This window comes from Pundamilia nyererei, unplaced genomic scaffold (genome assembly GCF_000239375.1).
Source record: "Pundamilia nyererei isolate P.nyererei 1_Seehausen unplaced genomic scaffold, PunNye1.0 scaffold00119, whole genome shotgun sequence".
Lineage (NCBI taxonomy): Eukaryota > Metazoa > Chordata > Actinopteri > Cichliformes > Cichlidae > Pundamilia > Pundamilia nyererei.
Window position 1 is genome coordinate 1456056 of NW_005187520.1, and position 26918 is coordinate 1482973.

Here is a 26918-nt window from a genome sequence, read left to right on the forward strand (position 1 = left end):
AACGTACGTACCTGGCCCCGCCTACTATCCTCGGAAACGTAAAATGATTGGCTGGAATCTAAAGTGTATCACAGCTCAGGAAAAAAAAGCACCGAAATAAAGCACCAAAATGTGCGCTGCTTTTCGGTCTGGTTACTACCGTTTATGTCAGGATGGCACCAGACACCGGTACCCATCCCTAGTTATGTGTTTGCACCAACCTGACTCATTGGCAATATGTATACAGAATTGCTCAGTGAAACTTTTTTTTTTCCCGCCTGTCCCGTTTGGTTCTTTTGCCATCAGAATTATTGTCTAAAGGCAAAGAAAGATGCCCAACAGATTTATTTTACCAAATGGATCATCCCGGCCTTGCTGTATTGGTCTTTTTGATTCACCTTTGCTTTTATTGTTTATTTTATTTTATTTTCACTTGCTACACATGGGACAGACTTGACTGGGGGAAAGAAAAGGGAGAAAGAAAGAGGGAAAGAAAAACAGCAGGCAAGAGGAACGGTGATGAAGGGCAAAAAACAAAAACCAACAAAACAAACAGACAAAAAATACACATATCAATCACCTGGATCAACTGTTGAGAAAGAAAAAAGAGAGAGCAAGCAAAAAAAGAGCAATATAATAAACAACGTCATCATGATGATCTATGTGAATATAACAGTAAATATTGAATATTATTGTGCAGCACGTAGGATCGACAGCGCACAGTGTGCTTTGAGGTAGGAGCTAAAATGGGTGTAGATTGTGTGTGTGAAACTGTGAAACTTCATAAATGCATTTACATATATATGTACACATAACTGTTTGCTTGAATGTACATTTAAATTCAGTGTGTATATCTCTTCATAGCCGACTGGACGCCAATCATATCTCTAGTGTTCCCGCTGGCTGTTTCTCCGGCCTGCGTTCACTCCGTCACCTCTGGCTGGATGATAACTCTCTGAGGGAGGTCCCAGTGGAGGCGCTGGGCGAGCTCCCTGCCCTGCAGGCCATGACACTTGCCCTCAACCACATCAGCCACATCCCCGACCATGCCTTCAGCAAGCTGGGCCGCCTGGTGGTGCTGTATGTATACACAACTTGGGTTATCCAGAGCAAACAAATAGAGTAGAATAGAGTAGAACACCTTATGTGACACTAGGGTTCCATTGAATAGAATAGAAATAGAATAGAATAGCCTTTATTGTCATTGTACAGAGTACAACGAAATTGGAGTGCCACTCCCTTGGTGCAAGTTTCAATAATAAATATAAATGTAAAATATAAAAAGTACAAAAAAACAATCGTAAGTACTCAAACAATAGTATGTACAATATATACAGGATAGCCTGTACATTCCAACTATCTACAATGGTTGGAATGTTTACAGGACCGTCTTGGAGGACCAGTTAACTAATGGTGTTGGTAGTAGATTTGCTGTTAAACTAGGCTGGTTACCAATGAAAGGAGCTGGCTAAATTTGGTTTATTTATGAGTAAATCCAACAGTGGTTGTCCATAGCAAACATACCATACATTAGATTTAGGTAGATAGTTTATTAGTAGGCTATCTTACTTTGTTATTCTGTTATAATTGAGACATTTTTTAGCATAGCTCCAGTAGCTGTAATCTCAGAAACTGATTTCTGAGATTTGTATATAAACATAAAGAATCTGTAGCAAAAGGGAGAAAAAGATTTTTCATGGTCAAATGGATTTCATTTATTTCCTGCTTGTAGTATGATTTTCATTTACCAATCAAGTTTAAGTCAGGCAAACACTCTGTGAGGAGATCAAAAGGAGAATCTCGTTTACCAAAATGATGGTGCGGTATAACCACCGACTACCATCTTACAACAGTTTAGCTTAAATTTGTTTTATCTTTTTAAAAATGTATCTATATATTTTAAAGTTGAAAATTTTCTAAATGAGTTAAATGATAAATAAAAATTCATTCTTTGCCCATATATCTGCTTCAGATTCAGAAAAATAGTTGTGTGTGGTGTAATTTAATTTAAACTCATTTCAAAAAGCTTAACTTAAGTTTACTGACCTTAAAACATCAGGATTTAAATCAGATCTATTCTTCATATGCAGGCTTACAGAAACTCTTTTCCACTTTTTGGGTAGTGTTTTTGTTTTTATCTGTGTGTGTTTTTGTTAGGAGCATTAAGTTCAACCGTGGAAGCGACTGTCCCCGTCCGTCTGTATTAGCTCCTTAATAACATGCAAGCTCTCTGTTTGTGTGATGGCATTCAGCGCGGCAGCATTGAAGTCTGCTGTCATTCCTTTTGTCCAATCGGTTTGAAGCTAATTTGCATGAAATTACCAAAAGAAAAAAACCTTCTTGAGAGACTCCTGGGCCCCTTTGAAAGAACGCACACACACGCACACACACACAGTCTTTGTCTGCTTCATTAGTCCATCAGTCTCTCGCTCTCTCTCTCCCCAGGCATCTCAACAACAATAGGATCGTTTCCATGGGACCGAACTGCTTCCACGGACTCCACAGTTTGGAGACACTGTGAGTTTCTGTGTGTGCGCTCGTGTGAGTGCGTGTGAGCAGGAGTTGGAGCAGTCAGGGTTGAGTTGGGGTCAGGGTGAAGGGTTAGGAGATGAGAGAGCCTTAATTTTTACATTTGTAGAGGATCCTTAATGGGATTTATGTTCAAAGAACCTGCACTGATTTGGAGGAATCTTTTTTCTTTCTTTTCAAGAGTTTCATCTTTAGCCTACCTTAGCACAAAGATATAAGGAAACAAAGAGAAAGTACCAGCAAAGCTCCAGAGAAAGCCTTAAAGAGCAATGTTAGCACTGCTCTTTAGCGTACATATTTTATTTTGATGTGGTAAGGCAAGCTATGGTAAGACTGTAAAACTGCCGACAGTTCAGATCTGTGGCTTTGAAGAGAATAAACAGCTTGATGATCTTTTTTTGATAAGTTGGAGCCCACATCTAGTTTGAAAATTATGCACTCCATCCCTGCATTTATTTCAGTTTGCAAAGGCATTCAGTGGGCTGGACTGGATTACGCCAAATTCTGACTATCAGGAGAAAGTTTGAGATCCCTGCAGTAAGTAATAAATAAACGTTAAACGAAGAAAAAAAACAATTGATAAATCTGATACATTTATTTTTTTAATGTTGTTTTCTGTCATATATGTATATTCAGGCTCAATGTATATAATGGCACTTTACAGTGGCCCTGTGAGATCAACTGCAATGCAACACCAGCAAATAGAAAAAGGCTGCAAAAACACGTAAAACACAACGTGTTGACGTTTCTTCATGTTTGTTCTTGATTTCTTAAGTTGCAGTCTGTTTGATGAGCCATCATATTTATTTTGTTCAACTTAGTAAACAATCCAAATTATAGACACCAAGGAGACAGGTCAGTCAGGCTGATGGAAAAAATAAAGAATCTGGAGCTTTCAGATAAACAATAAGATCCACACAATGGAAAAACATCAATTTTCTTTCCTTTATCCAACTCAGGGTCATTGGAGGGCTCAAGAAACTCGAGAGCAAGAATTGATGATGAAGACAAAGATTGAGGGAGAAACTCAATAAAGACCGTGAGCAGGGTGGGAAAAGAACAAAGGAAGGAAGTAAAAACATGAAAGGCTGCTGACTTTCAAAATAAAGGCAGAAATTAACTAATACAGGGAGGAAGACTAAAAATAGGCTGTAAAAACCTCACCTTTATCACAGAAGTTAGACGCTTTTTTTAGATTTATATTCTATTTTGTCATAAACATATTTTTTACAACCAACTTGTCCAAGATCAAAACATCTATTTGTGTCATTTGTAGGTATATTATTAATATACAGTACAGTTTACTGATGGCTAGCAGCATCATGAGCTCCACATACAGCTGATTTTAAAAGATCTAAAAACTGGCGCGTGCTTGAACAGAAACACATGTGGGAGTTTTCTGAGAAATGCTCGCTCTTAAAATGATCATCAATCTTATTTTAACCATTTGCAATCCAAGCCAGTACACGCTTTATGGCGAGATACCAGTTGTTTCTGCCGTCACCAGTAAGCATTTTACATGGAAATATTAAATGGAGACAGAGCAGATTAACCTGTGTGTGTGTGTGTTTATGTTGTGTGTGTGCGTATAATCTGAGGAATGTGTGTGTGGATAGAAATGTTTCTGTTTTCTCAGTCAACCAGAGAAGCAGGTTTAAACACACAAACATACACGGACTTCATTTGGAAATACTTCTGTGTGCGCTTAGCTGGCTCTGTGTGTGGCCTGGGCTGTATGCTAATCATAATTACTATTCATGCACACACACATTCATGGGCAGCATGTGTTTGTGTGTGTATGCGTGTTGGGAGGCTGTGTACCTGTATGATGAGCAATAATAAACCAGAGCAGAGACTCGTGTTCATCTGAAGCTACAAACACAGACAGAGAGGGACCAGGAAAACGGATATGAGAGCAGAAAAAAAATTAATGCAACCAAGCTCTGATCAGACCTAAAGGAAAACACATCCGACTTGTGGAAGAACATTCTTTCATGTTTCATGTAGGCCTCCTCCCTTTTGGCCAAATTAAGATTTTCTGGTTCCAGTAAGTGACGGAAACAGTGGTGAACAGAAGACCAAAATCCAGCTCTCAAAACATCTCCACACAAACCTTTGAGACTGTTTGTGGGTAACATGACCCAACCCACAAAAATAAAAACCACCATGCTGACTGACACCTGACAGTCAAGATAATGAGCCATAGCATGTTCTTAATTATTTTCAGTAGAGAAAGTAATATATGTCAATGAAAACCAAGTCTTAAGGGATCAGTTGGGTTTATTTCCACCTGCTGTATTTCCCATTCATTGGGTCTGTCTTTGAACTCTTCAAGTTCACTGGCTAAGGTTTATCACTCTGTGTGCAGAGCTCACCATTCCCACTGTAAAGGTGTTTATCCAAGAGCCAACCATTCCAGTACAGACTATCTAAAAATGATAATATCCAAAGCTTGTGTCGAGCATGGCTGATGTTCCTAATCCAGATTTGATAATGGTCGTCCATCCATCCATCCATCCATCCATCCATCCATCCATTTTTTTCCCCATTTATTCATTGGGTTGGAGCTTATCCCAGTTGTCATAGGGCAGCAGATGTCCAAATCTTGAGCTGACTTTCATTAACAAAATTGTCCTAAATTAGAGTTAGCCTTAATGCCTATGATGACTCATAACCTCTCACAGGATTTTTAGCACAGCCTTTAGTCCAAGTTTTGACCGATCATATCCCAGATTAATATTTCCAACGTAATCGTTCTTGCCCCTGATGTTACGCTTCAAAACATTGAGAGTTAACATTACAAATTTGACTCAATATTTCCTGTTTAGAGGATAAATAGATTAGCTTACTAAGTGTAGCAAGCATTAGCAAGGCTGGGGCTAATCATGCTAACTGATGTGCATCTATAACGCTATAAATCAAAGTACAAAGTAATAAAAGAAAACACTTGTTACATGGACATGGAAGACACAATTATTCGGAGGCAGAATTTAAGCTAAAATGATATTTGATTACTATTTACTATTTAATGTAACAAATTATTTGCTTAACTTCAAGGCAAAGGTTTATTAATTTTCCTATCTCTGTAAATACATTCATTACAAAAAACCGAATCATTACATCAAAACTAAAGTAATCTATGAGAGACAGAAACAAGAAGGCTTGATACAAACCCAGCCACAAATCCAAAAATCCTAACCTGATTGTAGATGTCTGAAAAATCTCTCATCCAATCCCAAACGTCCAAGCTCCATCAATAATAACCTTGGAAAACAGAAAGCATACCAGTTATTGTTGTTCCTGATCGTCCCCCGGACACACACATGTACTCACACACTCAGAACCAGACGGAAGCAATTTCAATTTAATGGTATTTTTCACAATGTGGCAGCTTCATTCCACACACAGTGTGTATAATAGCCACCTGCATCCCAGAGATGGATGAGAGAACCTAATTGAAGCCATGTGTGGACTTGAAGAATGCTCTAGTCTCTGCTGGTGATGAAAGAAAAGAGCAAAAGAGGGAGGCACAGTTAAATGTTTCTTTAATAAACTCAAAAGACGGGGAAAAAAAGATTAAGCTAAACATCAAACTTGAAACACAAACATTTACGTGAAACACTTTTCTAATATAAAGCTGACATTCCCACAGCTTCTTAAAAACTGCTTTTTTGTAATAGAACTAACATAATTCCCAGTGTAGAGCTGGTTTTCTAAATGTGAAGCAGTTACCAGTCTGGAGATGAAATTTCCAGTTTAGATTATTGGTGTGACTTTGGTGCTATTTGCTTCCCAACATTCCTTGTTTAAAGTATATTATTCCCCAAGGGCAGGTGTTTACCATGATATATTCCCAATATACTTCTATATACTTTACACTACAGATGGACCAATCCGATATTACGTATCGGTATCTGTCCGATACTGACGTAAATTACTGGATCGGATATTGGAGAGAAATAAAAAAATGTAATCCGATCCATTAAATAACAAAAAAGCACCTCACAAAATAACCGTAGCACGTGGCAGCAGTATGCCTCACGTGATAGAGCGGCTGTGTGTATTTGTAGCCTCGCTACCAATCCGGCATTTCATTTCCGAGGAAGTGATCCCAGAGAGAAGTAAAGCAAATGTGTAAGTTCGTCTCTGAATGTTTGTAAACCATTGCCGAGTTAAGCTTAACAACCGATATATGGAACGACTGCCTCTCTCTCCCTCCCTCTCCTGCTGCTACTTCAATCATGAAACTGATCAATGATCAGCTGATCGGCTTTTCTGTCACGAGTCTGTCTCTCTTGCTTGTCTATCGCCCACTTCGCTCCAGAAAGAGGAAACCAGCGGCTGAACAACAGCAGCACCTTTAAGCTTGATAATCTGTTGTTAGAATTGATTTAATATTACTTTGCACACCAGGATCCTTTTCTACATACAGTGGGGCAAAAAAGTATTTAGTCAGCCACCGATTGTGCAAGTTCCCCCACTTAAAATGATGACAGAGGTCAGTAATTTGCACCAGAGGTACACTTCAACTGTGAGAGACAGAATGTGAAAAAAAAAAAATCCATGAATCCACATGGTAGGATTTGTAAAGAATTTATTTGTGGTTTTTGCTGGGGGTGGTTTTTGCTGGGAGTTTTAGAACCCTATTAGTTAGGTTGCTTAATATTTCTGCTAAGTACTCTTTAAAATACCAGAATAGGGAGGATGGAGCAGGTTTAAGTTTATTAGATTGATCAGTTTTGCTGAACTATGAAATATTTTGGGTGCAGTGTATTTTTTGCATACAGGTATGACAGAATAGCTTTAGGTTTTTTTTTTACTTGAGTATGAACTTATACAAAAAGCAGCAAGATATTAAAAAAACAGTTTTATTGATTAAAAAACACTATATCGGATACATATCGGTATCAGCAGATATCCAAATTTATGATATCATTATCGGTATCGGACATGAAAAAGTGGTATCGTGCCATCTCTACTTTACACTATACTCTCAATTTGAGATTTATCAATACTAATATGGGATTTATGTTCAAATTGAGAGTCCACAATTCTCAGTACAGAGATTGTATTTCTAGCCTAGACTTTGCCATTGCCAGTATAACTGGTGCTTCCTGCTACTGGTGACAAATCCAATTTTTTTTTTTTGAAACAAACATTATTCTAATTTATAAACATTTTATTGTCAGAAATATTACAGAAATATTAGTTTTCTTCTTTACTGATGTGAAAGGTAATTAATTCAACAAAGTTCAGCAGAACTTTTTAGCACCTTGGCATTTACACACCAAGGGGCGCTGCAGAAGACGCTACATAAGGAAATCTCTCTTTTTCTTCCTCAGAGATCTGAACTTCAACAGCCTGGTGGAGTTTCCCACAGCCATACGATCACTCAGCCACCTCAAGGAGCTGTGAGTCTCAACCGACTGATTGAAAAAGGCATCTGTTTATCCACAGTTGACATGGCTAGCTCAGGTTCTCCGGTTTAGCAAATTTTAGCATATGAGGCAAGATGTGGACAGCATCTTATGCTTGACTGTTTACATATTTGATGAAAAAGAAAAAAGGACAAAATCAATAAAAAAATTTCCCTGAAAGTTAGTTCAATCAATCACGACTGTCATCAAAATAACGAGAAGGGCGAGGGAAGCTTCCCAGTAATAATGATGAAATGAAGGAAGGAACTTTTATAATAACACATGGTGGAAACTAATTTCCTTTATCTTCCCGTTTAGCGGATTCCATAGCAACAACATCCAGTCTATCCCGGAGCACGCCTTCACTGGGAACCCTTTACTGAACACCATGTAGGTACAACTAATAACAGATTCAACAGATTGCAATATTTTTTACTTCCTGGTTCCAAAATTAATGAGGATAAAATCAATAATCTGCTAAATTCATCTGTTATTTTTTATATCCTTAAGATAGTGACAGTCATGAATGATGATCCTTCTTCTTACTCCGTTGTCACCTTGATAAAAACTTTGCTGATGAGCATAAACATGATGTTTATGCTCGGTGATAATTATTAGTGATAATAATTTTTTTTTAAAAGATCATGAAACATGTTTTATTATGTTTTAGGGTGGGGCATGCAGAGCCCCTCGGTTTCTCAGTTCGATCCCCTGTCGTATGAGAAATCAAAAAGCTACAATAGCATGGTGGCTGTCTCCATGTTTATATCCAGCATCTTAAGTAATTTTGCTAACCTCTGTTTAACACTTGTTAGCTTCTCACTGCAGCCTGAGATGAAAAACGTGTTTTTGTGGATGTTTTGCAGATTTTTTTATGACAACCCAATTCACTCTGTCGGACGCTCGGCCTTCCAGAACCTACCAGAGCTTCGCATGCTGTGAGAAACACTCAAATTCAACACACAAATAACACAGCACAGCACTTTTATAGATTTAACTAAACCTGTTAAGTGCTTCAGTATGTTTTGGGACTTTTCTGCCTGACAAACAATAGAATAGAGACATTTTTACTTCTGCCTAATCAAGATCAGAGACATAAATAAGTCTCAAAGCAATGAGTCAGTTAAAACTACTGAATCTTTTCTAAATATTCTTGAATCCCAATTTAGATTGAACTGTAAGGACCTTCACCTTCACACCAGAAACTCCTTCCAGCCATTCAAAGAGGAGGCTGGCATAACATAAACTCCTCGAACTTTATGAGCCGATAATATTCATAAAGGTCCAAATGATCATTTCTAGACAAACAGGCTTAAACTAAAAGTGAAACTGATATCAAGGAGCAATTTTTTAAACATGTCTACATAAATATGGGAACTTTCTTCCATTATTAGAAGTCAATAAAAGGAGCAGGGAATTTTACCCCAAAAAAACAAACAAAAAAACAACAGGTATTTTAGACATCTGTCCAAAACATCTGCAAAACTACATTTATATTGTTACTTATTAGGCAAAAACAAACTGCATTCCAAATTTAAGCCAACACACTGCACATGAAAGCATAACATTCAACAAATTAAAATATATATTTTTTCTGTTCAGGAATGCAAGTAAAGTATTTAAATATTTAAGCAAGTATTTAAGAATTACCAAGCTTGTTCATACAGGCTGATTAACCGATTACAGAAACATAAAACGTGATTTCAGTAATTACCAATACTGTGCATTTAGGATAGCTATGGCATATCCTTCCATTGGGTGGTGCGCTAATAAATTTATTCATCACTGTACATCTTCTGTTCGATTGATGGATGTTCATTAAACATGAATAAAGTTCCAAATAAGATGAGGCAATAATGCCCATGACCCAAATTTCTGTCTAACAATCTTGTCACAGATATGTATATTATCAGTATTACATAATTTCTGCTCTGGATTTCCGGTCAACACGTTAAGGATGTGAGATAGTTGTTTCTTTTTTATTTCTTTCAACACGGCACCTGAAGACATTTTGCTGGACCCTTCATGCAGCATCACAAGTCCTTAAGTTATCTTTATTTCAGGAAAACAAATTACATTTTTCTGATTTTGTTTTAGGAATATATCATTAGTAAAATCTTTCAAAACCAAGCTGTAAATGCACTCCATTCACGCTCCAAGACCAGTTTCAGTAGTGCCACAGAGATATACTCTGAAGGTAGAGCGTGGCAGCAGCTATTACAAAGTTAGCCACCTCTTGTAGGACCATCAAGGATGATCAAAATGCCTGCTGGCCTTTCACAGGCCCTTAGTATGGTAGAGGTATCTTCCATTGCCTCAAAAGTTTCAGCTCTGCATCAAAGCAAAATGGAATGACAACATAAGATGCTGGACCAAAATGTCTTACATCTGGATGTATGGATGGCATAAAGCAGTAGCTGTGGAGTCAAAGAGATGTCCATCTGCCCTTTCATTCAGCCACTAAAGACAGATTCAGTGGTTTCCAATGAACATATCCATAAACTGAGTTTAAATACAATCCAAAGCAATGGCCGACTGTAGCAGAAGGAGAGCACCAAGACTGAAAGGCAAGGTTTACAAGATGGTAGTGAGACCTGCTGTGATGTTTGGTTTGGAGACGGTGGCACTGGAAAAAAAGACAGGAGGCCAAGCTGGTGGTGACAGAACTATTGAAGTGAAAGAGGACATGCAGAGGGTGGTGTGGCTGAGGAGGATGGGGGGTTTGGGTGAGAGTGGGTTAAGTGATTCCCTGTGGTGACCCCTGAAGGGAGCAGCTGAAAGAAGAAGAAGCAGCACTGATAAACTGAAGTTGAAGCTTCTGTCTTTGAACCTCACAGATCCGCCCCATGACAGATCCAAGTGTTGACAGCTTTAGATGAGAAATATCAAGTAATCGCTGAGCATATATGACATGCAGACTCAACCTCCCTGTTGCCCTTTTGTTCAGTGCAGATGTTAATTACGCAAATAATGAAACGCAGTAAATCATTTTCTGCTTCTCTTAGCTTAAACGCTCTTTCCGTGTCCAACTCTCAGATCTCTGAATGGAGCTGCAGATCTCACTGAGTTTCCAGATCTGACGGGAACCAAAAGCCTGGAGAGCCTGTAAGTGACACGCACACACACACACACACACACACACGCACACGCACACACACACACACACACACACACACACACAGGAATGTTTCATATCCGAGTGTGTTTCTGAGAGCTGAACACCCCAAATCACACTGCTGTTATTAATACACAGCAATTATTATTCTATCTGACAGACTGTAACTTTATTTTTCTGCAGCTCGGCGTGAAATTAAAACCCTTCTTTCTCCTTGTTGTGACCCACTTTTCCGTGTCACAATAAACACCTTGGCTGTGTTTATTTTCTTGTCTTTTTCCATTTAAGCTCATTTCTGAAAGCAGTGTGTATTTAACAGTAACCTCACGCTGAACCAGTAGGTGGAAATAAAAAGTCCAACCAAACAAACCATCCCACATTCTTCCATTTGACCCCCTCCAGTGTTAACCCCCCTCTCCAACATCCTGTTTCATCCTGTGAATCCAAATTCTGCACGTAGCTGCTTTTCTTTAATCAGACTTTTCCATATTGATGATTTATTTTTCATATAATGAGCTTGGACCGCTCACCGTATTACTCATTACTGTACTGGCTTCATTTCAGTCATGTGGATAAGGGAGTCATTCCAACCTTAATGCAACTTCAAAGCACCTCAACACATGGCTGTAAAGTGTAATGCACTGTGGACGCCCCTGGACACATCACAATGTTTCTACATGCTATTTAACAAGCATATACAGTTTATTTTACACAATTTACAATACAATATACCCAAACATGTTGTGTACTAACCTGTTTCCAAAAAAAACAAGACTACAATAAATTGAAAATGGTTCAAAGACAACAATAACTTAATTTCAGATTTAATCACTTTCTTAAAGGCTTTACAGGCCAAAAGAATCTGTGTTTGGCAGATTGTTTTTTTTGTTGTAACAAACTTTCTAGCAATAAATCTTATAGCACTAGGAAGCCTGTTTATTTCCCCTTTTCCTCTGATGTGGAGCCACATTTTCAAGGAAAATGCATCTGTGGGTTGCCCCCATGAAAAATCAGATCTTCTTTGCCAGTGCCAAACATCTTATTCTGCTACCGACTCTTGTCTGGTGTCGTTTACTGGATTGGATGAGTGAAGTCTGAAGAAACAATTTGTTCATTAAACAAACAGGTAGCATGTGGAAGTACCATGTGCAGCTACGACAGCCTGGCACCTCCTCGTCATGCTTGTCACGAGCTTGGACACGCACTGCTGAGAGATGACATCCCATTCTTCAACTAGCATTTGCCGCAAGTCGGTCAGTGTGGGTGTGTTTGTCACTCTGACAGGAGCAGCACAGCCAGGCTGATCTCACAAGAGTTCAGTGGGGTTGAGGTCAAGACTGCAGGCAGGTTGTTACGTCCTCTCCACTCCCAAATTCTGGATGTGGTCTCTGATAAACTCCGCTCTGTGGGGGCAAATACTGTCATCTTGGAGAATAGAGTTTGGTCCCAGACTGTGGAGATATGGGATTGCTACAAGTTGCAGAACCTTATCTCAATGTCTTTCTGCTTTAAGATTGCCTCCAACACCTGGAGTACAATAAACTCAAAACAAAAGCCAAAAGCAGAATAAGCTGTTTGTCATTGGCAGAGAAGATTTGTCAATTTTTTCATGGGTGCAAACCACATACTCAACTCTGCTGCTCAACCAACAAATTCATTTCCTTACAAGTGTGGCACCATTTAAGGGGAAATAAACAAGTTTTTCAACAGTATAACATTTACTGCCAAGAAGCACTGTCACAATAAAGAAATAATCAACCAAACACAAATTTCCTTACTTCTTGTACCTTATTTAATGTTAAAAATTAAAAAATCTAACAGTTTTCCTATTTATTTTTTTTAAACGTCACGATCAGGCTGAGAAAGTTGTATAATCCTACTTAAAAAACAAATGCATCCAGATGAAGACCTTGCTTATTTACGCAAGACCATGCCATCCTCCATGATGGTATTGCAGACGCATTAGTGCCTGTGGGGGGAGTATCTTGTTCATCCGTGACAGCAGCATTGATGTTCAACGGTTTCTACAGACTTTGAAGAAACATATGTCACCACCCAGATTCCCAGCGTCTCTGTACGAGAAAGACGTGCATATTTCAGGATAGCAATACCAAACCACATTCTGCATGTATCCCAGCCCTTTAAAAACATCTGGAACAATATGAAACTAAATATATGACAAAGGCAGTCCAGATCTATGGAGCAGCTAGCTAACTTGCAACAAGCAAGAACTCTTTTTAAAGAAGGTCGAAGGCATCACACTGTGAAATATTCCCTGGCACATTCTTTTTAAACATGTTGCTGATGATAAATTTGTAATATGAATGTAATATCTGTAAGGGGAAAAAACTTAAAAATTCCAAGTTTTAGCATTTTATCTTTCAGGTTGTTTCATTTTCACAAGATTCACAGCCCTGTTTCTTCTTATTAGAAACAGGGCTGTGAATACATAACACATTTTTAATGTACTTCTAAATTGCTCCCGTGGAAAACTAGTTCTGTTTTATCTCTCTGTGTGTAGGACTATCACCGGAGCTCAAATCACCTCATTGCCCAGTTCGGTTTGTGAGCAGCTTCCAAAGCTGCAGCTGCTGTGAGTCCAAACACAACAATTACATCCACATCTCTGCATGTCTCTGAACACTGAACTCAGGCTGAAGGTGGTCCCTGAAGGCCCTGTATATCATCAGGGACTATTCATGTCTGTCCATCAAATCATATCTGCTGTTGCTTCATTTATTTCAGATATTTTTTTAAGTCTTGGCTTGTATGCTGGGAGCTGCTGTGATGTGTTCAGTGTGTATAGGAAATTACGGTGCTGACAGCTTCAACTCACTCTCTCCCTCTGCAGCGATCTCTCCTATAATCAAATCCAGACTCTTCCCAGCTTTTCCGGCTGTGAGAGCATTCGAAAAATGTGAGTTTAATGTTCATTTTACATTTAATTAAACTGTTCTTCTTAATGTTTTATTGCCTTTTTTGGGAGGGTCGGATATAGCTTATTTTTTGCCCGTGAAGCTTTTAAGACACAGTTATTAAATCTGAAGTTACCATAACAATCAATAAAGTACAGACAGCTGTGCATTGTGGGAATAATTATCACCCTCATAGTCTATTTCTGACCAATCAGGTCATTCAGGAAACACTTGCTGTAAAACAGATTCTTTAGTGATGTAATGGAAACAACGATGGCTAATATGTGTGTGTACATGTATGTCTGTTTTTGTGAGGACCGCAGTGAGTTCTGGGCCTTGTGAGGACATTTTGCACAGTGAGAGTTGAGAGTTTGTACAGTTCAGGGCTTCAGATTTAGTTTTCGGGGGATATGAGTTAGATCAAGTGGCACCCCCCATTTTATCTATTATTTAGCAGGTACAGTATGTGTGCCCGTGTGAAGCACCCATACAGCTTATGGATACAACTAATCAATAATAATAATAATAATGATAATAATACATTTTATTTGAGGGCGCCTTTCAGAAACCCAAGGTCACCTTACAAAAAACACAATTAATAAAAGGAACAGTAGTCATAAAATACATAAAATAAGTTAAAATTACAAAACAGAGAACTGGGGTAATATGAGCACTTAACGGAGTGCAAGTTATGACCCGAGCTACAGAATTTTGAAGAAGTTGGAGTTTATGAAAGGATCTTTTAGGGAGACCAAATAGGAGGGAATTACAGTAATCAATACGGGACGTAATAAGACTATGGACAAGGATGGCAGCAGCATGAGGAGTAAGGAAGGGACAGAGTCGGTTAATATTACGTAAATGGAAGTAAGCAGACCGGGTTATGTAATTAATGTGAGACTGGAATGAAAGAGTATTATCAAGTATGACACCCAAACTCTTAACCTGAGGGGAGGGAAGGGTAGGAGCATTTTCAATGTTAATGGAAAAACTGTGGGATTTGGTTAAGATAGATGGTGTACCAACAAGTAAAACTTCAGTTTTATTACTGTTAAGTTTGAGAAAATTGGAGGAGAACCAGGATCTAATCTCAATAAGACAGTTTGAGAGGGAGGTAGGTGGGAGGGGTGAATTGGGTTTAGAAGAAAGGTAGAGCTGGGTGTCATCGGCATAACAGTGAAAATTGATATTATATTTTCGGAATATATAACCAAGAGAAAGCATATGAATAATGAATAAAAGAGGCCCTAATACTGAACCCTGGGACACACCAGCAGAAACAGGATGGAGAGTTGAGGAATGGGATTTAAATTAAAGGATATTTAAGGATAAACTGAGTGCGGTCTGAAAGATAGCAAGTAAACCAGGCAAGGGGGGTGTGACTAATACCAATGGATGCTAACCGGTTCAGGAGAGAAATGGTATCAAACGCCGCACTAAGATCAAGAAGGATGAGAATGGATAGGAGACCAGAATCAGCTGCCATCAGAAGGTCATTGGTAATTCTTAACAGAGCAGTTTCTGTGCTATGATTGGGGTGGAAACCAGATTGAAATTGTTCATAGAGATTATGGTCATTGAGATGTAAATGAAGCTGGGCGGCGACAACTTTTCAAGAATTTTTGAAATAAAGGGGAGATTTGATATAGGGTGAAGATTATCAAAGTTATTGGGGTCTGCACCAGGCTTTTTGAGAATTGGGATAACAGAAGCCTTTTTCAGTGCTTCAGGAACAATCCCAGTGTTCAGGGAGGAATGAATAATATTGGTTATGAGAGGTGCTAATGAGGGAAGACAGGCTTTAACTAACACAGTAGGGAGAGGGTCAAGTTGACAGGTGGATGACTTAGATTTTTTAATGAGATTAGATACGTCAGTTATGGAGGGAAGAGTAAAGCTTGAAAATAACTCACAGGAAGACAGTAGGGGAACCAGGAAGTCTACTTCAGAGTCAGGAGCTCCTAAAGAGTTAAGTTGACGGTGAATGTCTGAGATTTTACAAGTGAAAAAAGAGAAAAAAGAGCACAAGAGAGTTGCAAAAATCAACAGAATACATGTGGGAGGAGAATGTGTCTGGAGGTTTTGTAATTTTACTGAACAATGAATAGAGGGACCTGGAGTTACCTTCATTAAACCAACCAGACTAGCTGGCATTTCTCCACACACTCCAGCCTTTCATCCAAACCTTCTCCATAAACCATGTTTCATTTACAGCCCGAGAACTCAGGTTGATGGAGCGGCATGTGAATGCATCATATGAGCGATGGTCCTCTCAAAGATAGAAATACAAACATGTGTGTGTTTTTCAGTGATCTGCATCACAATGTGGTAGAAAAACTGGAGGAAAACACATTCGCTGGTCTGCTATCACTACGCTCACTGTAAGCATGCAAACACACACACACACAGACACACATCGCCAATTTAATTGGCCAGCAGATCCTGAGCAGAGATCCCTCTGTAAGTATTTCCAAATGGAAACTCACTTAGTCATCCAGGTGGTCCGCTTGTGGATGGGACAGGTTTGATGCTATGGTTTGGAACAAAGACAAGAATCTGTACAGCACTACACCTGATACTACAGCTCATACTAACACTACACTTAGGACTATTAGGGTTAGGGTTAGGACTATTTGCAGCCTCCAGTATTACAGCATCTCAAACTGAGAAACGAGACATGCCTCTCTTAACATTACTGCTAATTTTATTATGGTATTACAGACGTAAGAGTATTATGTGCACAGTTTCTTTTATTCTGGGATTAGAAACAAAGACCTGCTGTTTCGTAGGCCTGCGGTGCTTTCGCTTAAATCCGAACTAACAGCCTACGCAACAGCAGAGATCAGGTCAGCGTACAAAGTTTACCAACAGATTAAAGTGGAGTAAACAAAACTGGACAAAAAATACAGAGAAGGTTATGTGTCTTCACACAAGGTACTCATAGGCTAAAATACAATCATGAAAAATTCAAAAGAAGATGAAACGCATTGATTTTTTACATATTTCCACAAACCCTGCAGACTGGGTTGACAACCAGAAGAACATCAGAGTTCTTTCTGTTAAGGAAAAAGCAACTAAATCTCAGGCACCACGGCTAGTATTTAGCAGAACTAACTTCTTGTAGATTTAACTGACATTTTTTTTATTATCATAAATCAGTATTTCTGATCACATGACTGCTGGTTTGTTTTCTGACTTCATGTTTTTCTATCCTGCAGTGATTTGTCCTGGAATCGACTGTCATCAGTGAAGCCAAACTCGTTCTCTGCTCTCCCTGCTCTCACCAAACTGTGAGTTCTTTATCTGTCTGAACATTGGTTAGTAGTTTTGAAACCATTTTTTAAAAATTCCTTTTATAAAAATTAGATAGCGTAGTAGTGGAGAGTGGACAGGAAAGCAGGGAGAGGAAGTAGACAAAGAAGCGCAGCACAGGTCGTTCACAAACTCGTGAGCTGAATGGGTGCCTGGAAAACCATTTTTGATTGAAAAGTTGAGGAAGCACGTTAAAACAGCTGCTAAATTTTCAGCAAATATGTTCAACTGCCCTTAAATATGTCATTTTAAGTTGAAGATTTGTGGTTTGTGTGAGATTGTAACCTATAGATGTCCAGGAGACGGGAAAATGGCCTGTTTTCCTTAAATTTATCTGAATTAGTTATAGAATATAATTAACTGGTTTCCACACTGGTTTCCTCTGTTTTTGCAGTGACTTGTCATCCAATCAGCTTTCCTCTCTGCCTCTGAGTGGCCTGCAGAGTTTGACTCACCTGCGTCTGGCTGGAAACCAGCAGCTGATGGAACTAATAGCCCAAGAGGATCTGCCTCGAGTCAGGTGGGCATTCACTCATAAACAAAGGAAGACATATTTGTATTAAGAGACGTCCACGTACCACCAGACTGTGATGCAGGACCTCCAACATGGTTATCAGGAAGCAGACTTATCCACAAATCTGTCCTGCAATGCAAACACTGCTGATGTGATTTAGGAAAAGGTTTGAATTAACAGCCACTTTGCTGCTGATTAACTCCTGTAGTGTTTAGATGTCACACACACGCAGATTCACACACTCACTCACACACACAGTGTAATCTGTCTCCTCCATCTCTGATGGAAAGCATCTAAAGGGACATTCCACTGAACAGCAGGTGCAATAAAATGAATTTATTTGAGCCATGTTTGGACAGATAGAGGTGTTTATCACTGTGTGCGTCTGTGTGTGCTCAGGGTGATGGAGCTTCCCTACGCCTTCCAGTGCTGTGCCTTCATCTCCTGTGAGCGGAGAGGTGGAGGGGCAGGAGGTTTGTCCTGGGAGAGAGAGGAAGCAAGAGACTCAGCTGGACGAGATGCAGCTATCCTTTCCAGCCAAGGTGAACCCCAAAACACAATGGAAGTTTTCACCTGAGGAACCAAATGATTACATACACCAGGCATAACATCATAACCACTGACAGGTGACATGAATTATACTGATATTGCTTAATCTTGGCAAGTGAACATGCCGTCTTCAAATTTTATGTGACCTCACAACTTACAGGTGTTAAAGGATGCTGCTAAAATCTTGGTGCCAGATACCTCAGCACATCTTCCAGGTTGGGTCAGGGTGGTTTTGACAGCACTAGGGGGACAGATGTTATGTTATGCCTGATCAGTGTATTAATAAGAGGTAGACATAACTACTTGCTGGTTTGTGGGCTTCACATTTTAAGCCTCTGCTTTAGCTTTAACTTCATGGAGACAGCTGTCCGCCTCTTTATCTTGAGCCAGAGGTGATCAAGAGGTGAGCAAGAGGGTGAATTCAGACAACACTAACTGTTTTGCTTCGGAAGCTGCATTCATTTCAAGTAAAAGACCAAAACCAGAGCACACTCTTTTTGGATAGTCTATTTGCATAATTAACTGTACAGCAAACATATTATTTGTTGGTTAATTCCATTAGAAATTCTCCAAAAGGCTCCATGAGCACAAATACAGTCCAGACTGCCAGTTCATGGAATCCAGTTAATGGACCTAGCAGAGAGCTAGCATGTCACTAAATTTTAAGTCTCAATTTCCCCCGGACTGGAAATTTTCTATAGATGCCACAACTGTTTAGTAGCACGCTTTAAATGTGTTTATTACTGCTGTAAAGTTGGATATTTTAGCATGGGAGACTATGGGAACTGACACGCTTTTGGAACTGCCTCAAGTGGCCACTAGAGGAACTGCAGTTTTCCGCTTCATGTTTCAGTGGCAGAGGTTGCACCTTATTTAACTCCTCAGAAAACCCTTCCTCGGGGTACCCCCTTTAAGATGGGACTTAGAACACTGGACAGTGTTAGTTTGTTTCTATTTTTTTGTCAATCAAAACTACAACATGGAACTTGTTAAGCATTTATAGAAAAAAAGGGGAAGAATCCAGCAGAGATTTGAGGCACTCCTCTACACAGGTCAGCCCTAAAATTTTATTCAGGTCATCATTTTTCTTCATTAGATACAAAACTGTTTTTTTTAAAAAGAAGCTTGGTCAGAGTGGAAAGCAGGTAATGAATGGGTGGAAAGTGGAAAGTTCCATGAGCTTTATGTAAGATTTAATATGAGGTGTAATCAAAATGTCCCATAAAAATAAAAATATAAAGTTTCCAGTTTCAAATTTGGCTGATCACCAGTTCAAAGTTGTTTTTTCATTCAGCTTTGACTTAGGGATGCTTGTTTTTCCACTAAAAGTAGAAATAAAACCAACGTACTGCTGTCCTCACTGTGTCTCTGCAGTAGATCAAGATTGGGAAGATTTCCTGATGGAGTTGGAAGATGAGCCCAAACCCCAACACTCAGTCCACTGCAGCCCGGCACCAGGTACCAAAAACCCCTGTCTGTCAAATTAAAACACAATAAACACACATCTGTTATATGAAAATTAAGGAAACACAACTCTGAAACAGATTTTATTAGTTTTAGAGAATCAAATCAACAGCAACTCTATGATAGCTGAGTCTTTATCATCAGTGCTACATTACCTATGAGGATTAATTACTTAAATCTTTATCTGTGAGAAAAATCTCAGCTCTACATTTCTACATTTTAAAAACAACTCAGTTGCACATAAGAGCTTAGAGGCACACTTCTTTGGCTTACAATCATTTCTGTATATCCATATCTTATATCTTTGTTTTAATTAAAAATAAATACTTGTTTTAAATGTAAAACACCAGAGGGCGCTGCAGGAAGGGACTTTTATCATTACAGAAGCATAAATACTAGTTGTGTGTACAAAAACATTTAAAAGATCGTGTTAATGGTTTATGTTTCCTGCAGGACCTTTCCGTCCCTGCCTCCACCTGCTCGGCAGCTGGATGATCCGTGGTGGGGTTTGGCTTATCGCAGCAATCTCATTGGTCAGCAACAGTCTTGTCGTCCTTTCAGTCTTCTTTTCTCCAGCCACTTCTCTCACTCCCCCCAAACTACTGATTGGCTTACTTGCCCTGGTGAATGGCCTGATGGGAGTGTGGAGCGGCTGGTTGGCGGCAGTGGACGCTTGGACATTCGGGAGCTTCTGGAGGTAGGACACCAAACCAGAACAGACTGGGGACTCTGGGTATCACTCGAGGGATTTAGGAGGAGATCAAGGAGAAGGGGGGATATACTGTATGTATTAAGGAAATTAGGGATTGATTATTAGAGGAATTTGGGACTACTTTTCCAAAGAGTGTTTTTAATCACCTTAAAATCAGTCGGATTAGAATGCTTTGAAAGCACTGTGGATTACAGGGACCTTGGGCACACAGGAATCCAGACAATGACGTAATTTTTGGGGACTCGTGAGACATTGTGGATTTATTCTGGAACCAGGGAACAGTTGATTTCTGAGATTTTCAAAAACAGGCAGGGTAGTGATAGATACAGTGAGAGCACTCTGGAGTCTTAGGACAAGCTTGTCATTCCTATTGGCATGAGAAGCTTGCCAATAGGAACCTTATAGATAAACAATAAAATACATGTATCACATCTGTCAGAGAGACTACCCATCTGTTGTATATAAGATGTAGTGATGAGTACTAAACCTGAGTGTATAGTGGTGAACAAAAACAAAACAATCGATTTTATGAGTGGAGACAGATGTGTTTTGACATTGTATGTTCCAGGTACGGGGCAAAGTGGGAGAGCAGCTTCCTGTGTCGACTCAGTGGGTTCCTTTGTGTGTTTGCGTCACAGACCAGCCTCTTCCTCCTTACCGTTGCAGCTCTAGAGCGATGCGTGGCCACCACTGTAGGACACAGCAAAACTGCTAGCAACAGTGGTGAGGAAACATATATGTAGATCCAGCAGCTTTTATTTACCCTCTACACCAACATTATTGTCTCTACCACCCAAATGTGTCCAAGTCGATTTTTACAAAGCAACACAACTATTTTATATGCCACAGATATAACATATTTTTTATGCACATTACATAATTTCATGTGAAAAAATTATGTAATTTTTTTACATAGATGACACAGTTCTATATGCCAAAACTGTACATTTCATCATGTTATATATTCAAAATCTGCAAAGCTTATTTTTATGCAGATGACACTGTTCTTATATCCAAAAACATCAGGCATCACCAAACTCAGAGATAAAAATTAAAGCCACCAAACCCTAATTGAATTTTAAAGAAAGTGAACTTGTATGATTTTGGGGAACTAATTTCACCAAAGTGATGACATTTTGTGTTTTGATGCATGCTGCAGGTAAGTAAATCCCAAAAAGCTGATTCTGTTCATCTGGATGTAGCGCTTTCAGATGGAGACCAGTGACCATTGATCAGTGGCCATGAGTACCTCAGAGAGAGTTGGCTGCAATCACAGCATTGTAAGATGGTGAAAGAGGTGCCCTTAGGCCCCCTCCTCGACTTAGGTCTTTCCCTTTTTACATAAATGGCCTCCTTGACTCCCCGCTCACACCAGCGTTCCTCCCTGTCCAGGATGTGTGCGTCCTTATCATTGTTCATTCAGTGGGTTAGTTTCCATCATTATTCAAAGGTACTGTTTATAAGGTTGTGGAAACCTGCAGTCAGCTGAGACTGAAGAAGTCACTTGTATGTGTGATGAAACGCTTCTCCCACTGAAAATGCTACGTCCAGATAAACAGAATCAACTTTTCTGTCCAGATGACTTTTGGCTTCATGATTAATAAAAATAGCCTAAAAGACATTCTTTGCTTAAACTCATCTTTAACAGCTCATCAGTACTTTAATTTGGATATTGACTTTAACATGTCTACATGTTTACTGTCTCCATACAGTTTTCAAAGCAAAATTTTTTTTGTCATTGATATCCAGCACATATTATTATTTTCGTCTGCCAACATTCAGACACTCTTAAAAGTTGATTTCTGATTTCACTCTTTTTTCTTTTTAAAAAAAAATCCAGGTCACTCTTCATCGCCGTTATCCTTCCGTGTTTCCATCTGTCTGTGTTTCCTGTTGGGCTTCACTGTCACAATGCCCTCCCTGGTGGCCGGACACAGCAGCACCTCTCTCTGTTTACCGCTACCTTCCTCATCATCATCGTCGTCCTTAGCCTTCTCCGTGTCTCTGGTGCTCTTCGACTCCCTCTGCTTCCTTCTCATGACGTTCTCCTACACTCATCTCTACTGTCGCGCCCACAAGACTCCACCCAGCTCAGAGGAGGAAGCAGCATTGACGCGACATGTGGCTTGGCTGCTCTTCTCTGACTGCCTCCTCTACCTCCCTGTTGCCTTCCTTACGTTCTCCTCCCTCCTTCGCCTACCAGCCGCTGGACCAGAGGCAGCGAAGGGGGTTCTGCTGCTTGTTGCCCCACTGCCAGCCTGTGTCAACCCTCTGCTCTACCTCCTCTTCAACCCGCTCGCCAGGGAGGAACTGGCCGCACTGGCCAAATGCACCTGCAAGGGCGTGGCACTACTGAAGCTACGCAGGCCGAGAAGAGGAGGAGGCGGAGCTGGAGGTCTGAGGCCATGCACACTGGATTTAGCGTACGACGAGGATGCAGAGAAACAGTCATGTGACTCGACGCAGGTGCTGGTACTTGTCGGAGGTGTCAAAGAAGAAGACGAGGAAGTGGGACAAGGAAAAGCAAAGAGTGACGCACAACATTTAGCGACACTTCAATAAACTGAACACAAACACAAAAGGTTTCAAGTCTCACTTGACAAAAGGTAAATAAGAAAACGTTGTGCCAGCTGGTCACTGCAATCAAAGAGCCCCTGATTAGCTGTAACTAACTATAAAGTAAAGTATTATTAAGTGTAACAGATGACCAAGCCCTGTTTGGATGGGATTTCTTCATGTAGGGAAATCAGCTGATTTAGTGTAATTTTCTGTGAAAAAAAGTGTGTCCCAGGTCCTGTTTTACTTTATCTGTCCTAATGGGTTTAAAGCAGTGACCAACATTTAATACAGTCACAAATTATTTTCAGACACACAACCATGAGAATAATGAAAACTGATGGCTGCAGAAGGCACATCAAGGCTTTGTCAAGTGAGACAAAACCAACACAAACATGTACCGTATGTATAATCCACAGCAGACTGACTGACAGGACTGTGAGGCAGCAAATGTAGCAAAGGATGGTGAAAGGAAATGAAGGGTGCTCACCATGAACTCCCCACCAGTTTCTGTTGTTGTCTACCTTCTCCACCATCTTTTTTTTTCTCCTGCAGCAAACTGTCCAAGGCAAAGGCAAAACTCTGAAGAAGTACAAATTAGGAAAAGCAGGAGAAGATGGGACCTATGTTTGGTCCGTTAATCTTATTGACGAGGACAGACACCCACACACAGAAACACACGCATTATCAAGGGTATAAATTCAGCAGATTTTATTTTGAAATATGACACAATTTACAGCGCAGTGTTACCAAATGTTGCCCCACATGCTTCTGGTAACAGCTCATGTTTTCGCGGGTGTGTGTGAAAAGTGCAGCGTCCTTGTGAGTGTCGTCACAGTCCATCCTGAAAACAGGCGTCAGGAGACGGAGAGCTGAAGCTCGTGTTCAACACCTGGGAAAAACATCACAACTGGTCCTCCAAACGGAGTAAACCATCTCCTCTCCCAATCATGAGTGTTCAAATTAAACATGGTCGCATTATGATGTCAGAATACTGAATGTAAGAGTGCGAGCAGGACACAAGATGAGCTTCGGGCTGCAGTAAGGGTCATCAAAACATCTAGTGTGAGTTAACAGCTCATGCATGATTCATAATATTCGCACAGTCACTGCAGCTTTAAAGGTTAATGATGCTAGTAAATGAAAGGGGGACACCTGGTGTTTCAGGTGCAACTCGCTCTAGATTGTGTTCCAGGTGGTAAGTACTTAAAGATTAAAAGACTTGGGATCATAGGAATAAGAAACAGAAGGTTCATATTGAACCAAGTGTCCTGTGGCAAATGATTCAGCATGGAGGAATGTACCTTTGAGCCCTTAATCCACCTTAAACAGGCTAAATCTGTAAAACATGCTTTCTCTCTCGATTTAAGCCTTGTCTACTGTCTCCATTTGACACTTTTAACTCTCCAAATGGGTTTACATTAGAAAGATCCGATCTCATGTACCTTCAGTAATCAGGAGCATTTACACTTCTTGTTTTGGACTAAGGAAGCATAATTTTACCCAGATGTACAAAAGTAATTTACTTGAGCAAAAGGATGCTGCATGTGTGTGTGTGTGTGTGGGTGTATGTACAGTAAATGTGTGTACATATTGTTGTAAATACAAGCTACTGTGACAATCTTTTTCTTTCTGTGTAGACTGTGAGAAATCTTTCATTTTTTAATGTTTGTTCATTTTGGCCCAATGTCAACATTTGATTTTCTCTTCAGTTTAATTTATACTGTCATACATGTGCACCTCAATGAGCATTATTAAGCTGTCATAGATTTCAATCCGTGAATTCATCCATTCTTTTTTTCTTTTCTTGTAAGTAATTTGAAGTCAGGTTTGCGGTGGCGACAGATTGACCTCTAAACATCCACCAGGTCACTGGTGAAACGCTTACTGCTGGCGCTAGGGTTCGGTTGTAGTTTAGCCAAATGCTAAACAAGCTCACTTAAAGAAACAAGATGCTGCCTTTCAAATTAAATGTTTTACCTTCGTTCACTTCTGTTTCTACGACTTCTGCAGAGGTGAAAATTCCAAATAAAAGTGTAGATGTGAATCTGAACTTAACCCTAAATAGTAGACTGTTCACAACAAGTTAAGCACTACAGTCCAGATGGTCATTCCCAGGTCTAGAAAGTGGTCTGGTAAATCAGAAATGTTGCCTTTAGGCTCAGATTCCTCTGAACCACAACAGTCCTCTGCATTAGTCCTCTGTACTCTGCCTCCTGTCAACCTCACACTTCATTTTACCCTCATTGTGAAGATCCAGGGAAACTACTTCCACTGAGGCAACAACTGTCCACTGCTAGCTGTCCCAAATCAACTGAATCAATCAAAAAGATCTCATTTGTACTTTGACATTTACACCATTCAGTATCCACTGAGCGGTTTATTTGGTTCATTTTCCGTGTTTGGTGTTTCCATTTCAAGTAAAGTCTGTAACATTTTGGCCTTACAATTTTTGTAATTTATTTTTTTCATCACATGTTTCTAAGCAAGCCTTTAAAAATGCTCCTCACCGACCCCAGTTAGCTGAGGTGAAGCCTGGCAGCTACAACCATCTATATGTGTATCCACCTGCCAAAGAGGCCACACCCATAGCAGCAGAAACTTAGTAAGCCTTAATAAAATTTGAACAGGTGAGTTACAAAAACATTCTCCCCACTTACAGTTATTATGAAGGGGGAAATTATCTATAGAGACCAACAAAAACATGTTTGTTTCTGCTGTAAAGCTGGACGTGTTAATGTGGGAGCTTATGGGGTTTACTCACTGCTAGAGCCTCTAGTGGACATTAGAGGAACTGCAGATTTTAGCTTCACCTTTGAGCTTAAGAAGCTGCTACTTGGTTTTAACTTTCAAACAAATGAAATGACTGTGTGTAAACTGGGTTTCAGATACTGATATTTAAAGTAAGTGTGCTGCATGGTCATTGTCCACATCCTGCATGATCTGCATGAGCTTCCACCCAAATTTAATGTGAGCTTGAGGGTGAAAAACAAGATTAAAAAAACAAACAAACAATCAATGTGCTGTTTGTGTAAAAAAAATAAATAAAAATAAGATATGGGTGGTGTCTCTGGCTCCGCCCACTTTGTTCAGATATAGCACCAGAGCAAATTTAACAAAAAAGAGGAAAAAAGAAATAAAGAAAAGCATGACTGTTTGTATGTGTGCTCTGTGGCAGTTTGACTGCTGCACTTTTCTATGACCAGCACTTAAAATAAATAAAAATAAAGAAGTTCATAAGCTTTGTTAAAACCTGAATGGTTCAAACTTCATCCTTTCACCTGATTTCTGGTTATCTTGTAAACGACTGTAAAATATTTGAGTGTCTTTTGTTTTAATTTGTAAAACTGAGAATGAAGTTTTAGTTTTGTGACATGAATAAAGGTGTGTGGCCTAAACTGCACTGAGCTGTCTCTCTATTTTTTTCCAGAAAGAACAGAACAAATAAATGACAGTCAAACTGTCTTGTATATATGTGTATTATTTTGAAACATAACCAACATAGAAACCTATGGGAACTTATCCTCTGAGTCTCACCAACAGCCACTCAGTCAGAACCTCATGGGAGCCACAGCAGTCAGATGCAGACCCAGTGGTGGAGTAAGAGCCTGCAAGTAAAGGTGCCACAAACTATATATAAAAGACAGAAGCCACTGTGTCACCCATGAGATGGCTTGTTGAAGCTTCAGTGAAGCTTTAGTGTTTTGGCCACTGCCAAGTGAGATTCTTTAGAACCAAAAGTGATTATATTGCACAGACAAAGATACCTACCAAATGGTAATCATTAACATCAGAATAAAATCCCACTCACTCACCAGAGAACCAGAACATGGACTTCTTGAACAGTCTGTTAGTA

At 39.6% G+C, this 26918-nt stretch overlaps 1 protein-coding gene across 1 annotated transcript in view; it reads left to right on the forward strand.

The window, feature by feature from the left end:
* The window catches only part of LOC102205923 (leucine-rich repeat-containing G-protein coupled receptor 5), a 57238-nt gene extending 30773 nt beyond the window's left edge, over positions 1-26465 (forward strand). Inside the window, exons 6-21 of the mRNA XM_005742292.1 lie at positions 844-1059; positions 2425-2496; positions 7851-7919; positions 8244-8315; positions 8792-8863; positions 10962-11030; positions 13562-13633; positions 13892-13957; positions 16265-16336; positions 17174-17245; positions 17662-17787; positions 18181-18323; positions 19705-19788; positions 20248-20491; positions 21075-21229; positions 22347-26465. Coding sequence (XP_005742349.1) covers positions 844-1059; positions 2425-2496; positions 7851-7919; positions 8244-8315; positions 8792-8863; positions 10962-11030; positions 13562-13633; positions 13892-13957; positions 16265-16336; positions 17174-17245; positions 17662-17787; positions 18181-18323; positions 19705-19788; positions 20248-20491; positions 21075-21229; positions 22347-23068 — 2326 coding nt within the window. The 3' untranslated portion in view covers positions 23069-26465. The remainder of the gene's footprint in view (positions 1-843; positions 1060-2424; positions 2497-7850; positions 7920-8243; positions 8316-8791; positions 8864-10961; positions 11031-13561; positions 13634-13891; positions 13958-16264; positions 16337-17173; positions 17246-17661; positions 17788-18180; positions 18324-19704; positions 19789-20247; positions 20492-21074; positions 21230-22346) is intronic.
* Positions 26466-26918: the final 453 nt, after the last annotated feature.